We start from the raw sequence: 14,791 nt of genomic DNA, 5'->3' as shown, positions 1-14,791 counted from the left end.
GGTGGCACTAGCGTTAAACTGTTTACCGTCTTTCTTTGTAAATATCTCCAGTTTCAATGTGGGCACTTGCGGCTTTTACACAGCTCACGACTTACGTAGGTACCAAATGGTATTTCCTTTACAAATGCCCTGGGTGAGGTCTGTAGGCCGGAAATTACGGTACTCTTAAAAGTGGGGGCAAGACCTACTGAAGGCCTCTTGCGTGTGTGTGGATTGAGTCAATGAAAGGGATCTTGTTACAAATAAGTATATAAATAATAAGTAAGTGGATCGTTTTACAATATTAAAAGGTGTCAATTTACTTTGTACACGTTTGTACACAAATAACTGGCATTAAACCAAGCAAATGTTGAACTAATCCTATGGGCAGTTTGCGCGCGAGCCCTTCAATTGTCATTCCGGATTGCGCCGCCGCCGCCGCCAGCGTGAGCCGTCAACATCAAAGACTGAGCTGAAAAGCCTAAATTGACTGCGGTTACGCCGTCTTACCAAACTCTTTTCTCAAACGTTCTCAGAGCGATGCAATAAAAAAAAAAAAAAATAAAGCCAAGAGATGACTCAGCGATTTCACGGCCTTTGGGGCTATTTTGACAAACACGTGCCAGAGACGTGCTTGTGTCCGTTTTGAGTTCGAAACAATCTGGAATCAATTTATCGACAACGATTTAATGAAAACACCCACTTATTACCGAGCACGATCAGGCTATCTGATAAGCGTGTCGACGTTTTACATGTGTAACTTTTGCTATCGGTTGTTGGGAAAACGAAACACGGATGTCGGTCGGTTGGGGGAAAACACCAGAAAGTACACCAGAGTGGCGGTCGGTTGGGGAGAGATTTTGCCGAGTGCTGCGTGAAGAGAGAGCAACGGTGTGTTTGGGGGGTGGTGGGGGCAAGTCAGGCCAAGCTGGAGTTTCTCGTCTTCGACTGAGGGAGGGGAGGGGGAAGGTGCAAGCATGTAACCAAACACAGGGTGTGCGCGAGACGTCAGCCGGCAAATGTAGGCCACGTCGAGCTCCACTGGCACAGTGTTGTTGAGCAACGCGTTGCGCAATCACGGCGCATGACTCTGCGTGATACCGGACAGGACGGGATCCTGTCCGTGTTTATTGAAATGTGAGACTGGGAGAGTTCATTTTTTTACAGCGCCGTAAAAGATGCCATTTTGGCCCGACGTCTTGCTTATGGTTGAGTCCGAACACGGAGCAGAACTGCAGCCAGTGAGGCCTGCGGTTCTTTGGGATCTTCGGGGTCAGTGGTTGTCACACTCTCGGGAGCGATTTTGGGGGGCCGTCCAGTCCCGGTGAGGCGCGCCAATAATCCCACACTTTTCTTCATGTGTGGTTTGCCATGGAGATGCCTTCGTAATCTTTATCAGACTGATAGATTTCGATCATTTCACATTTGTCCTTCCATTTCAATGGCTGTGTTATTAAACGATTCTTTTTGAGCTCTTGCAGGGTACTTTATCAAATTTCTTGATTAAAAAAAAATCTGGTGATCATCAAGAAACAAAATACAGTGCAGCCTCGGTTCTCAGACGTCCCCGTTCTCGAACAAAACAAATCGGTTTTCGAAAAAAAAACTTTTGAGATTTTTTTTTTTGCTTCTGTTTTTCAAAGAAAATCGGTACTCGAACGCCCCCAGCAAAACCCGGAAATAACAGAAGAGCTGACCCGCACACGATGCGCTTTGTTATTGTCGATTCAAACGAGCCCCCGAAAAAAAAACCCGGAAAAAACACAACTCGCGTCGCGGTTGATCCAGTTTTCAGACCGCCTTCTGGAACGGATTGTGGTCGAGAACTGAGGCTCTACTGTAACTGTGATTTAACAAGAGGGGTTGTTCAAAGGCAAGTTTGGATTTTAACTTAAATTAACTTTGCCGGTCCTAATGAGATATTAAAATTGGTTTGACGATCTGAAACATTGAAGTGTGGTCGAAAAAAGGGCAATGATTTTTTTTTTTTAATTGCAGTTTTCTCTCCCCACACAGACGGACGACGGTCAACGTTCAGGAATCGTACCTTGACGCCCTGCGACGGCAGCGTCTCCATCTCCGAGGCTTTCTGCGCAAGCGTTTCCAGGTTGACCTCCTGCGACGCCCTGCGCATCCGCCGCGGCGTGCTCTGGATGACGCCCGTCGGGGCGGCCAGGAAGTCGCCGTTTTGAGTGCCCTGCATGGCCGGGTCGCCCGGGAAGGGGTTGTCGTCCGACGGCGCGCCGCCTTCCTTGGAGAGGCGCCGCGACCTGCGGAGATTCTGCGCCTGGGACAAGGGATCCGGCAGAAGAGCGGGAAGCGGCGGCGGGTCCGATGACTGCGGTTCCGGGGTGATGTCCTGGATTTTGGGGGGAGCGGCCGCCAACGTGGGCTCCTGGGAGTGCACGAGCTGCGGGTGGGAGTGCGTGTTGGGAGGGTAGTAGTCGAGCACGTGCTGGCTTTGTTGTTGCAACTGCTGATGTTGCAATTGGAGCTGCTGCTGCTGCTGCTGCTGCTGGAGAATGATCTGCTGCTGCTGAAGTTGTTGCTGGATGAGGTTCTGCCGCTGTAGCTGCGGCGGCTGCTGCTGGGGGGGCTTGGCCTGTACGGTGTAGTTGGGCGGGTTGGGCAACCTGGTGTTACCTTGGAAGCTTTGGTAATAGGCGGGCAGGTGCTGCCGGGGCTGCCCGAAGGCCAACTGAAACGGTTGCAGGACCGAACTCCCCGCCGGGTGGGCCGCGCTGTTTGCCTGTGGGTTCAGCGCCCCGGGTTTCAGGGTCTCCTGAAAGGCCTGGGACTGCAGCTGCTGGGGGTCCCACTCCAGGCCCCTCGCCTTAACGACGTCTCGGTATACATCCGCTGCATGGTCAGGAACTGCCTGCTGCTTGTCTCCAGGTTTGTCTCCAGTTTCTTGCGTGGGCTTCACAAACGCAGTCTGATTCCTGGAGTCAGTCAAGTAGTTGCCAAAGTTCTGTCCCCAGTTGGCCATAGTGGTCCAGGTGGCGGCCCTTTGCTGCTGCTGACCGGACTCCTGGTGGGCCCACTTCATAGGCACCGTCTGCTGATAGTGACCCCTGTTCTGGTCGCCCTTGTCAGGGCTAAAGATGACCGAGTTTAGGTACACGCGGTGGCCCTCCGGATGAGACACCACACCGCTCCCCGCCTCGGATTTCCCGGGTTCGCCGCCGCCCTGGATGTAGTAGGACCCTTCGGGAAGCTGGCCGATCTCCTTCATGGCTCCGGTGGGATCGGTAAAAAACGTGATGCGCTTGCCCGTTCGTTTTGCGCCAGGTTTCTGCTGGGCCGGTACGCTCATGGCGAGCATTAAAAAGCCGGCGTCGGGGAACAAAAAAAATGTTCAGAAAACGCTAATTGTTCTTTTTCCTGATGGAGTCACAAAAGCAAAGGCCTGAACGACAGCAAAACATCAACGGCAAAACAGCTTCCTCTTCCAGGTCTCGAAATTTGAGTCCCTCATTCATGGGCGACACCCTGTGAAGAGAAAAATGACAGCTCTCGTCAAATATTAGTATTCTTTATACGAATTAATCACTTTTCATGTGCCTCAACATGACCAAATTGCTTTCGTGTGTACATCTCAGTTAATGTTAACATATTTTTGTTCATACGTCGGCCCCCAGGAATATTAAATAAAATACGTCCCGGCAGCAGTTTCTGAAGTTTTTACACTAAATCGGGTGAACGTGTCTACCATAATAACACGTGTGAAAATGTCTCAAAGATTCATGCCTGAAATTAGAGAAGAACGAAGTCGGGCATTTTGGATTGAAGTAGGCAAATCTTACAGCATGTCGCTAGCCATAACATCTGTGTATGCGAATATGAACTGAATGGGCGGGGTTAGTGGGGGGCGGCGCATCCCTTTATTGCGATTGCTCTATTAGCCATTCAAACTGTTCTAATTGCGAGACGACGCAGCATCTTTTTGCATAATTGGTGCCAAAAAAATAGTTACACAACTCGCAGATACTAGCAACCTTTTATTACAGTATTCTGTCACTGATCTCGCAATGTTTTTATGTCTCAAAAAGATTCTCTGTTGTCGTACTGGAGCGGCTCCAATTACCAGAGAGAAATTCCTTGGGTGTTTTTTTCTGTATGAGGCAAAATAAATATGATTCTGATTTTGATTCAATCGGCGGATCGCGTTCGCCAAAACGCGCCGCCATTCATCTGCTCCAAAAATTATATATATATATAAAAAAAGAGCATTCACACCCACGTTCACATCCGCGGACAACTGAGCTTCTCCGCAAAGTCCGCGTATGAGCAACCGAGTTGAGATTCGATCCTCGAATCTCAGAGCCCGTTGCGGCAGACGTCCCTCCCCGCTACGGCGCCGTGTTGCCCGTGCACCAAAAACGATCAGGTTTCAATAATACCAGCTTGTTTTCAGAACACGAAGTACTTCGACAAACCCGCAAAACAACGATGACGACTGTGACTGTAATCTATCCCAAGGAGTGGACTGGGGGGGTCGGGGGTGGGGGGGCAGTATTACAATGACTTCGTCCCATTACACAATGAGTCACAAACAACAATTCAAAGTCAAAAAAAAAAAAAAACACACCTCAAACCCTCAGTAAGAACTAATAAGAAAAAAATACATACAGGTATGCAAATGCTCCTGGGTTTACAACAAACTTCCACTACTACAGTCAATTGCTAATTTATGCTAATGTAATTGTTAAACTACGAGGCCATAAATACACAACAATGAAATATAAACAAAAAGTACAGCAGCAACTGAGAGTGCCGTGTTCTTACGCCACCGTGCAAAGTAGTCCCTCGCGCGCCGTTCAGAATCTCTCTGCAAGTCGGGACCGCGTCGTTTTGTCCAATGGCACCGCACGGTCCGAAATACGCGCCACATTGCGACTGCTTCGGATGACAGAAAGCGACTGTTAAACCGCAGTGTGACTCATTAAAGGGGGAGGAAAGGGGAGGAAAGGGGGGGGGCACTCGTGCCCTTTGAACTGCCAGACTCACAAAGGACGAGCAAATGAAAGTGAGCAAGTGCGAGTCATGACAAACTACTAAGGCGAGCCCCCCCCCCCCTCCAAAAAAAAAAAAAAAAAGTCCAGCGGGCCCTTGCTGTGGACTTGACAGCCGGCATTTGAGTCCATGTCACCATGGCAACCCCTCGCATGAATATTTAAAAAAAAAAAAAAAAAAGATTTGGGAGCGCAGGTTTCGGAACAGATTTTCTCATTGATGCCAACTTGTCAAGCATTTGTGGGATTAAAAAAAATAATGATGATGATGATGATGATAAACGCCATCTGTACAGCACGAGTCGACCAACGCCGGTAAAAAAAAAAGTGAAAGGAAGTGCGCTGATATGCAAACAACAGGAAATGGAAGTTTACGATTGGTTGTGAAACAAAAAAAATCATTTTACAGCGCAAATGCTGACGTAAATTCACATCCACTGCACGTGCTTTTTAATTCGCACAAATCATTTAAGACGGCACCGGACGATGATGTCACAAACGCAAAACTGTTCACGCCGCGTTTTATTCATGTTTTATTTTGCTGTCTTACATGGCAGTTGGCGGCAGCTAGAAAGCGTTGGCCTCACAGTTCTGAGGTCACGGGTTCGATCCTGGAGTTTGCATGTTTTCCCCGTGCCTGCGTGGGTTTCCTCAAGGTGGGCGCTCCGGTTTCCTCCCATATCCCAAAAACATGCAACAATAATTGGACACTCTAAATTGCCCTTAGGTGTGATTGTGGGTACGATTGGTTGTTTGTCTCCATGTGCCCTGTGATTGGCTGGCGACCAGTTCAGGGTGTGCCCCGCCTTCTGCCCCGTTGACAGCTGGGATAGGCTCCAGCACTCCCCGCGACCCTCGTGAGGATAACCGGCGAAGAAAATGGATGGATGGACATGGCAGTTAGCGTCTCATTCTACTTCATCATCGGTACTGCAAGTACTTTTAGTACTCATATGCTAATGTCATAAACACACAAAATGTATTAATTTTAAACAATGCCTACGAAATACGACCAGATGACAAGAACTATGTCCTAATTCTTTTCCATTTTTTTGGGACAAGTAGTTTTACTATATTTTAGTTTTACCTTACTGTATTACACAGTGATTAACTTTCCTCTCTACCTTCTACTCTATCCATCCATTTTCTTTGCCGCTTATCCTCACGAGGGTCGCGGGCAGTGCCGGAGCCTTTCCAAGGTGTCAACGGCCAGGAGGCGGGGTACACCCTGAACTGGTCGCCAGCCAATCGCAGGGCACATCAAGACAAACAGCCGCACTCACAATCACACCTTGGGGCAATTTAGAGTGTCCAATTAATGTTGCATGTTTTCGGGATGTGGGAGGAAACCGGAGTGCCCACCCAGAGGAAACCCACGCAGGCACGGGGTAGAACGTGCAAACTCCACCCATGGCGGGGGTGGGATCGAACCTGGGTCACCAGGACTGTGAGGGCAACGCTTTACCAGCTGATCCACCGTGCTGCCTTGGACAAGCAGTTTTCCTATATTTTACTTTTACCTTACTGTATTGCACAGTCATTACCTTCTCTCTCTCCTTGGTACTCAGTAGAATAAATACACGGCTGACATATTTCTGGGAATTGCAATATTCTTCCTCATACCAAACACCGCTTGAAACATTTTCCCCCCTTCCACGGAAATAAACATTTTCTTTTCAGACAGTGAGGAAATAAATGCTGTCCCCTTTTCCAAGAAATGATCCTTAATAAAGTTGCAGTTTGGTCATTCAATTTAACACCATAAATAAAGCAAAATGTGGCAAAAATATGTCCTGTACAGTGAATGATCAAAAGGTGTTCAACGTTGACTTTGCAACAACAACAAAAAAAAAAAACGAGCAAAAAAAACAAACAAAAAAAAAGAGCCCACCCTCTGACAAATCTAGGAAGTGCCTGGAAATTGTCACCCGGTCCCCCGGCGAGGGGCTCCTTAAAATAGACGAGCCGCAGCTGTTGGGATCCTGCACGCTCTCAGCCTTCGCTGAGACCGCAATGCCGTGTGATGTTCGGATCCCGGGGAAACCTCTGCCAAGCCTGCACCGACGCTGCAGGTCGCAATTCACACTTTTGTGGTACAGTTTTTTTTTTTAATGGTCTGTGGTAAGGGGGTTGGAAACACAACATAATAACCAAGCCGTCCAGTTTCTATCGTCCTCATCCTCATTAGAGTCGCGGGCTGAGCGAGAGCCTATCCCTGCTGATTTGGGGGCAAAAGGCGAGGTACACCCCCGGACTTGTCGCCAGCCGATCGAGGGGCTCCAACTAGCAGTCACGCTCACAGTGAGGAAGAACTTCTAAAGACTACAATATTACTCATGTTTCCAAGTAAAAAGTACTCACCCTGCTTTACATGTGCAGTACTATTCCACTGTTTTATCCTGTTGGATTTCACTCTGAAGGTTGTGAGGCGTCAAACTTTTTTTTTTTTTTTGCTTTAACTCCGACATTGTGTCTTGCTCCGTCCAAAATCTTAATTCCGTGTACGTATCCTTGCGTGAAATAGTTGACACCTCTCTGTAGTACCCTCTTGGACAAGTCTGACGCATTTGGTAAAAAACAAACAAAAAAAAAAAACATACCCCAATATTATCTGGAATACGCGTGAGAGAATCGACTTCAAACCTGTTCTGTTCGGTCGCCATTTTGGGAGGTTGTGGGACATGGCAAATGTAGCTAAGGGGGGGCGGAGCTTAAGAGCATGAGTCGGAAAGGTCCATTGCCATGACAACATAGGAGATCATTAGGACCGAGAAGAAGAAAATACTGGACAGGTTAAGGCAATCTTCAAATTCCAACCCTATAGAGTATGCGTTTTATCTGCTGCAGAGGACAATTTAGAGTCTGCTACGAACCAAATGAAGCACGTTTTAGAAAACCAACAGGGAGAGCATGCAAAAACCGCAGCCCGGATTCAAACCTCTACCTCCATTAGGGTGAGGCCGATGTACTGCCTACTTTTCGCCGTGCTGCCTTCATTTCACAATACTTGAAATTGAAAAAATTGCATCGCGCGACCCCTTCGATCGCAATCAGGGTAAATGCCAAATTCTCCCAGCTTTCCATTTCCAGTTGCCGTGACTCATATCCGACCCACATCTGAACAGCCGTCACTCGAGGCGTGCGGCGTCGACGCAGCCGCCGTCCGTCCGTGCACAGAGCGAAGTTGCAATCTTGCACACATCAAAGCCTTTGAGCAGCAAAATCTACAGTTGAAGTTAAGGTGGAAAGCGGAGGGGTTGTGGGGGGGGGGGGGCCCAAGCGGCGGCCCAACCTTGCACCAGCTTGACCAAATATCCGTCCGTTTTCTGTTTTGCCGGAGGAGCCTTTCCCGGCTGACTTTTGGGCGAGACTCCGGGGGTGCACCCCCCCCCCCATGCCTGGCAATCACGGGGCACGTGCAGTATCCACGAGCGCAATGCACACCTATGAACAATTCGCAGTGTTCAGTGAAGCTAACGTGCACGCAGGGAGAATGATCAAAATCAACGCAGGCAGGGGGGGGGGGGCATGCAAACTGGAACACAGGAAGGCCAGATTCGAACCCGTAACTTGGGAGCTGTGACGCAGACGCGCTAACCGCTTGCACACCTCGCATAATAATAAAAATGAATAAATGAGCACATGAAGGAACCTAAAAACCAAAGACGAGCGCCGTTAGCCGCCCTAATCCGTTGCGAGGAGATCTGACTTTGCACGCGTAGGCTGCACAAAAACGTGCACAACGCAGCAAGCAGGCAGGACCCCCCCCCCCCCCCCCGAGCACAGCACTGTTGTGGTAACAACAACAAAACAGGGAGATGGGGATTATCCGGCCAGCTCCCGACGTCTGCAGCCAACCAAAACAATGCGATTGTCAACAAGACGCGTGTCACATGTGCACAACTTCCGAGATGGGAACAAGATGGACACCCCGGACGCGGCGAAAGCGGCCTCGTCGTACTTACGTGTGTTGTGTCATGTTACGAACGCGCAGGATGTGGACGGGCGGCGGGGAGAGTCGCTCGGTCCGTGCACGACGGTGGCGGCGATGACTGCTGCGTTGCTTTGCCCGAGGTTGACTCACGTTAGGCGGCTGCTGACCTCACCCCCACCCCCCCCCCCACCCCCACAGGAGGCGGAGTTCCGAGTCGGTGGTCGGGAAACAACAACGCTAACCTGCTAATGTTGCTATTGCACGCGATTGCACGAGTCGCGAATATATATGTAAAAAAACGATTAAAATAATAATTTAGGAAAACCACGCACACTGGCGTGGCCGCCATCGCGTTGACTGGCTGCTCGTCTCGTGACAACGGACTCGTCGCCCCGCCCACTCCGCTGTTCCGGTGCCCTTATAAGGGCACTTCCTGCGTGAAGAGTCATTTACCGGGCAAGCGAGCTCACACGAGGCCTTCCGGGAAATTCCAATACACACACAAGCAGGAATCGCACAAAAACTACAGGGAAGCAAAGTCGCGTACAACTAACTTGGACAGGCTGTGAACTCACCATCCTGCACTATCATTGGCTGAACTTGCATCACGTGGTTGCCGGGCACCATGTTGTTACCCAGCATCTCGATTCGCCCCACAGTACATTTTGCAGTTTTTGCCAACAGATTTTTTTTTGGTCCCAAAAAGTACAGTGAAGCCAGAGAAACAAATAAATCGGACAAGCAATTTTCGAGCAGATTTTCTGTACATTCGTTACTCGCCGACGGCTGTTAAAAACTATAGTTGCTTGTTTACGTTCAAACGCAAGTGACGTCACGTACAGTGTTTTGAAAGACAGCAATGTCACGTGGTGAGTTGTGATTTCATTATTTCATGTTTCGTGTGTGCCACCTTATGCAAATTGTGTTCATGTATTTGCTCTAATGTTGCTTTATTTTACTTTGATGTTTGCAGTCATGCCCAGGATAACTTAAGGTTAAAAAAAGTGGGTGAGTAATAATTTTATTGTATTATTTGATATTACTACTAGTTATATTTCAATACATTTTAGAAGCTTATATGTAGAAACTTGGGCTGGAAGCATATTTGACCGTGGTGGGAATGTGGAAATCCCACATTACGCGTGTCACTGCGCATGCGCGTAGAGGGATGTTTTGAACTTCCCAGGTCACCTTACCGTAGTTGAAGCTAGCAGCTAGCATCGAATATGAAACAAAAACTCGCACACAAATTATGAAACTACGCAGGACTACATTAAAACGTGTGCATAACCACTCCAGGGTGTGTTAAAGTTGCTTAACTATTAGCTGTCGTGACAGATTCCTCCACACGGCGTCACATGTCGACATTTCTTGGCAGTTAGTGTGGGACTGCGCATGCGCTTTAAGGGGTCGTCTGGCCCGGCATCATTTTTGGGAACACAATATTATTTTTAAAAAAAAAACAACAAGACTTCAACAAGTAGTACTTACACTTGGTTTGCTTGACGTCTTCGGCGACTTTGCCCACGACGTCCTAAAGCTGCTCAAGTGTAGCCAGGTAGGACAAATTCCTCCACCGCGGCGTCACTCACTTCTCCGGGGAAAGTTACCGGGTGAGCTCGTCCATCTTTCCTGTGACAACCGAGGGGCGATAAAAGTCACCCGTTGCAGCAACACGCGAGCGGTGTTTTGATTAGATGTCGATAATGTTGGCGAAACGATGAAAGACGACCTGGAAAACGTCGAAACCCGGCGGAGGCTTTCTTGTTTTTTTTTTTTTTTTTGCAGTTGTTGCCCTTGGCCCGGCATTTCTTGCTTGCGTTGTTATGGCAAATAAATTGCAAGATAGATAACATCCTGAGTTAGCTAACGCCCCCCCCAAAAAAACAGCCTTTCATAATATTGAAGTTATAAAATGTTTTGATATTAACCTTATTACAATTAAAATACATCTTGTTTATTCGACGCGTCAAATAATAAATAAACATTTTTTTTTAAAAAGGCAAAAGTCTTTCATTTACCGGCAGCGAAACCGGATGTTATCGATAGATTATTATCTCGCTCTGGATTTTGTGAAAATAATTAGCTTCAGTGAAGCTATTTTAATTTTTTTTTTGTTTATAACTTTTTTTTTTTCAAGGATGCTCGTGAAGAAAGTAGTCCTCAACTCCAGACCAGGTACGTCCAACTTTACTTATTCAGGGAAAAGTCCCATTTGTTTTTGTTTTTTTTTTTTGTGGGGACTGAATGCTTTTTTTTTTTAATGCTAATGTTTATGGAGGTGCTAATGGGGTGCCAGATCCCCAAAATTTTCGCCTGGAGGAAGAAACTCTTGCACCGGATTTGGAAGATGAGGAGGTCCTGGTTCGGACCCTTTACCTCTCTGTTGACCCTTACATGGTACTGAACACACACGCAGCAGATGGTAAATGCACAAATGGATGTTTTGCACTTTTGTTCAGCTTTCACGGTACCAATGTATATGCTGCAAAAGTTTTGACCCGAGGTATGGGCTTCCTGGCCGCAAATATATTTACCTCACCTTATAAACAAAAGCTCCATATTTTCGCAAAATTGACAGAATCCCTTTCCCGCGTTAACACATCGTGATGTCGGAGGTTCGTTTGCATTTGCTGTCGACGCAGAGATGCAGGATGAATGAAGACAGCGGGTCGGATTACTTGGTCCCGTGGAAGCTGTCGGAGAGCGCGGACGGCGGCGGGGTCGGCGTGGTCCAATCCAGCCGCCACGGCGACTATCGTGAGGGGGACGTGGTCACGTCCTTCGCCTGGCCCTGGCAGAGCCACGCGGTGCTGAATGCGAGCGTCCTACGCAAGGTGGAAACCGCACTCCCATCCATCCATTTTGAGCATTTGTATCGTTTATTTCTGGTTATTTATGAGTCATTACAGTGGATTAATTATCGTTTAAAAAATGTAATTTATTAATTATATCATTACTTTTATTACGCATTTATTTTTAGGCATTTTTAAAAAATAAAAACGATAAACTAATGAAGATTTTTTTCGATTTATTTTTAGTGATTTAAAAATTGAACTTCCTCCCGTAGCCATTATATCATATAGACTGTATTTATTACGTTATGCCTTTTGTACAATGAATATTATTTACATAATGATATTCGTGATTCTTATCATAAATTGCGCGCATATCACTCTCACTTCTGACGACGACTCCAGGTGTATCCGGCGTCGGTGGGCGGCCACGTTTCGTACTTCCTGGGCGCGGTGGGCATGACGGGCCTCACGGCGCTGCTGGGCATGAGGGAGAAGGGTCACGTGACCAGAGGAGCCAATCAGACGCTGGTGGTCAGCGGAGCCGCCGGGGCCTGCGGCTCGGTGGCCGGACAGATCGGGCGATTGGACGGTTGCTCCAGGTGGTTATCAAAAAGCATATTTGTACATCAAGTCAGTCGACAATAAAAAACAAGACTGCGTGGCTCGCGCAGGGTGGTCGGTATCTGCGGTTCCGAAGACAAGTGCAAGGCGGTGGTGGAGGTTTTGGGCTTTTCCGGCGCCATCAACTACCGGCGGCAGGACGTCGCCGCCGGGCTGCGGGAAAGCTGCCCCGACGGCGTCGACATCTACTTCGACAACGTGGGAGGCGACATCAGCGACGCCGTTATCGCGCAGGTACAATCAAGCGGATTTCGGTGATAAACGAAGACAATTTTGAGTCGTCGACGATTTTGCCGAAGAGACATTTTTTCATAAACGCTAACCTTGACCCGACAGATGAACGAGGGCGGCCACGTGATCTTGTGCGGTCAGATCTCGCAGTACAACAAGGACGTCCCGTACCCGCCCCCCCTCGACCCGGAAACGCAGCAGAACCTGCGCAGGAAGAACATCACCAGAGAGAGGTTCATGGTGCTCAACTACGCGAGCCGGGCCCAGGACGGCCTCGGCGAGCTCGGCCGCCTGGTCGCCTCCGGGGAAGTCAAGGTGGGTCGGGTTCTTAATTTAAGTCCTGGGGGTGGGTATTTGAGAGGGGGGAAAAAAAAAAAAAAAAAGATTTTGATTTTGATTTAATAAAAGAAAAAGTTCCAGAAAAATTTATGTTTGAATGGGGAAAAAAAAAATTTAGTTTTCAGTAATAATGCAATTTAAAAAAGGATTTGATTCTGACATCTACCAGGAGAATAAAAAACATACCGAAATTTCAGGCCTACAAGTGGTTATGCGATGATGTGGCGCTAGCCTTAGCGTGGCACTAGCGTTAGCGCACCTGAGTTTAATGCTAGAGCCGCACTAATGCTAATGACGCGCTAATGCTAGCGTTAAACTCTTTCCGTGTACCAAGGCTTACTACTTACACTATGCTGTACTTTTGATCAGTAATTTATTTGATAAAGGTTGCACATTTTAAAGCAAAATGTTGCAATTTTAAAAAATATTTTTTGGAAAATTATCATATTTCATAAAATGTTTTTTTTTTTTTTTAGGAAAACGTTTGTTTGAGATAAGAATTGTATAATTTTTTAGAAAAATGTTTTATCTTCCAGCAGCAAGACAAAGGACATACACTTTTGAGACTATATCGTAATATATCATAATTTCTGGCCTATAAACTGCGACTCTTTTCGCGCGCTTTCAACCCTGCGGTCTACACAGTGATGCGGCTAATTTGTGTATTTTTTTTTTTTCTAACGCCCGCAAGTGGACACTCGAGCGAGGTAAGGTAAGAGTGAGACCGGTGGAATATATGTGCCGAGGAAGTGACTTTTACCGGTATGTTTTTTTGTTTTGTTTTTTTTTTTTACCGGCCCTGTTAGCGCTGCGCTAGCGTTAGTGCTGTGCTAGCGTGTTGCTGCTGTGTCTCAGTGATTTTTACCGGTATGTTTTTTTAAGTGGCCCTGTTAGCGCCGTGCTAGCGTGTTGTTGCTGCCGCGGCTGTAAAGGGTTACCTGTAACTCGTGTTTCAATGTGGCACTTGCGGCTTTTACACACGTGCGCCTTATGTATGTACCAAATGGTATTTCCTTTACAAACGTACTGGGTGAGGCTTATAATCAGGTGCGCTCTGTAGGCCGGAAATTACGGTATTTGTCTTATGGTTGAGAGAAATTAAATTTTTGTCGGAATGTCCTATATACACATTCTATAACTTTGTCTGCAGGTGCTGGAAACAATTGAAAACGGCATAGAAAATATGGGAGGTATGCTTTTTTTTTTTTTTTTTTTTTTGAAATGATGTATTCGAAATTGGCCAGTTTCATCAAGCCCTCGCCCCCCCCTCCTGTCCCCCCCCCTCCCTTTCAGTTGCCTTCTGCTCTATGATGAAAGGGGGAAACCTTGGCAAGCAAATCGTGAAGATCTCACACTGACTTAGCAGCGAATAACAACACGCTGACACAACTGTATTGAACATTTTTAATCCACAGCACTATAAATCATTCAATAAAAAAAAAAAAAGTGGTTGCTCCCTTTTTCATTCATAAAACCCTTCTCATTTGTTTTTGTTTTTTTTTCCAAGTGAATGTTACAAATGGATGCGATCACGTGACATCCCCCAACACAGTGCAGCCGCGTAACGACGAAGTCATCAGAGGTCGCCCCGAAACCCGTCATTTGACACCCGCCGGCGCGCCACGCGGGTCTTTTCATTAGGTACACCTGCCCGAGTGCGGGATAATCGTCGGACTTGGTCCAAATGTTTCATTTCAGTGGTTATAACAACTCCGTCAGGATACATATTGGCTAAAATAAGTCGTGAGATTGTGTAGGTAGAATGGTATGTTTGCAGTGCTGGATGCAGTGAAATGGGGGGGGGGTGTTGAAGGGAATCGTCCTATATCATCATTCATAAATGTCTTTTTCCTCTGCTGGTTGTTGTTTTTTTT

The 14,791-nt window shown here is 47.3% G+C and overlaps 2 protein-coding genes across 11 annotated transcripts in view; one reads left to right on the top strand and one right to left on the bottom strand.

The window, feature by feature from the left end:
- Positions 1-10,559, bottom strand: part of mideasb (mitotic deacetylase associated SANT domain protein b) — a 23,973-nt gene extending 13,414 nt beyond the window's left edge. For 3 of the 6 annotated variants that reach the window (XM_061843811.1, XM_061843808.1, XM_061843814.1), the window contains exons 1-2: positions 8,960-9,285; positions 2,027-3,471 (exon numbers count right to left, since the gene is read on the bottom strand). In XM_061843811.1, coding sequence (XP_061699795.1) covers positions 2,027-3,304 — 1,278 coding nt within the window. In that variant the 5' untranslated portion in view covers positions 3,305-3,471; positions 8,960-9,285. Of the gene's footprint in view, positions 1-2,026; positions 3,472-4,767; positions 4,929-8,959; positions 9,286-10,419 lie in introns of those variants that run through there. The other 3 variants (XM_061843810.1, XM_061843812.1, XM_061843813.1) reach the window with 3 other exon arrangements.
- Positions 10,097-14,791, top strand: ptgr2 (prostaglandin reductase 2). Of its 5 annotated transcripts, none has more exons than XM_061843816.1 (9): positions 10,097-10,486; positions 11,069-11,106; positions 11,201-11,328; positions 11,574-11,765; positions 12,129-12,325; positions 12,398-12,581; positions 12,684-12,893; positions 14,068-14,107; positions 14,211-14,791. In XM_061843816.1, exons 2-9 carry the CDS (start codon positions 11,070-11,072, stop codon positions 14,273-14,275), a joined length of 1,053 nt encoding a protein of 350 aa, XP_061699800.1. In that variant the 5' UTR covers positions 10,097-10,486; position 11,069; the 3' UTR covers positions 14,276-14,791. The 5 variants fall into 5 exon arrangements, with proteins under 5 accessions (XP_061699800.1, XP_061699802.1, XP_061699804.1 ...); XM_061843818.1 differs by having other exon boundaries at positions 10,099-10,486; positions 11,210-11,328; XM_061843820.1 differs by having other exon boundaries at positions 10,415-10,541; positions 11,210-11,328.

The sequence above is a fragment of the Syngnathoides biaculeatus genome, chromosome 15, assembly GCF_019802595.1.
Source record: "Syngnathoides biaculeatus isolate LvHL_M chromosome 15, ASM1980259v1, whole genome shotgun sequence".
Classification (NCBI taxonomy): domain Eukaryota; kingdom Metazoa; phylum Chordata; class Actinopteri; order Syngnathiformes; family Syngnathidae; genus Syngnathoides; species Syngnathoides biaculeatus.
The sequence above is the reverse complement of the archived record's forward strand: the minus strand, read 5'-3'. Positions and strand labels throughout refer to the sequence as shown.

Coding starts and splice junctions, on each gene's coding strand:
- ptgr2 (XM_061843816.1), top strand. CDS start 11,070: ATGCTCGTGAAGAAAGTAGTCCTCAACTCCAGACCAG. Junction 12,326..12,397: donor CGATTGGACGGTTGCTCCAG/GTGGTTATCAAA, acceptor TGGCTCGCGCAG/GGTGGTCGGTATCTGCGGTT. Junction 14,108..14,210: donor CGGCATAGAAAATATGGGAG/GTATGCTTTTTT, acceptor CCTCCCTTTCAG/TTGCCTTCTGCTCTATGATG.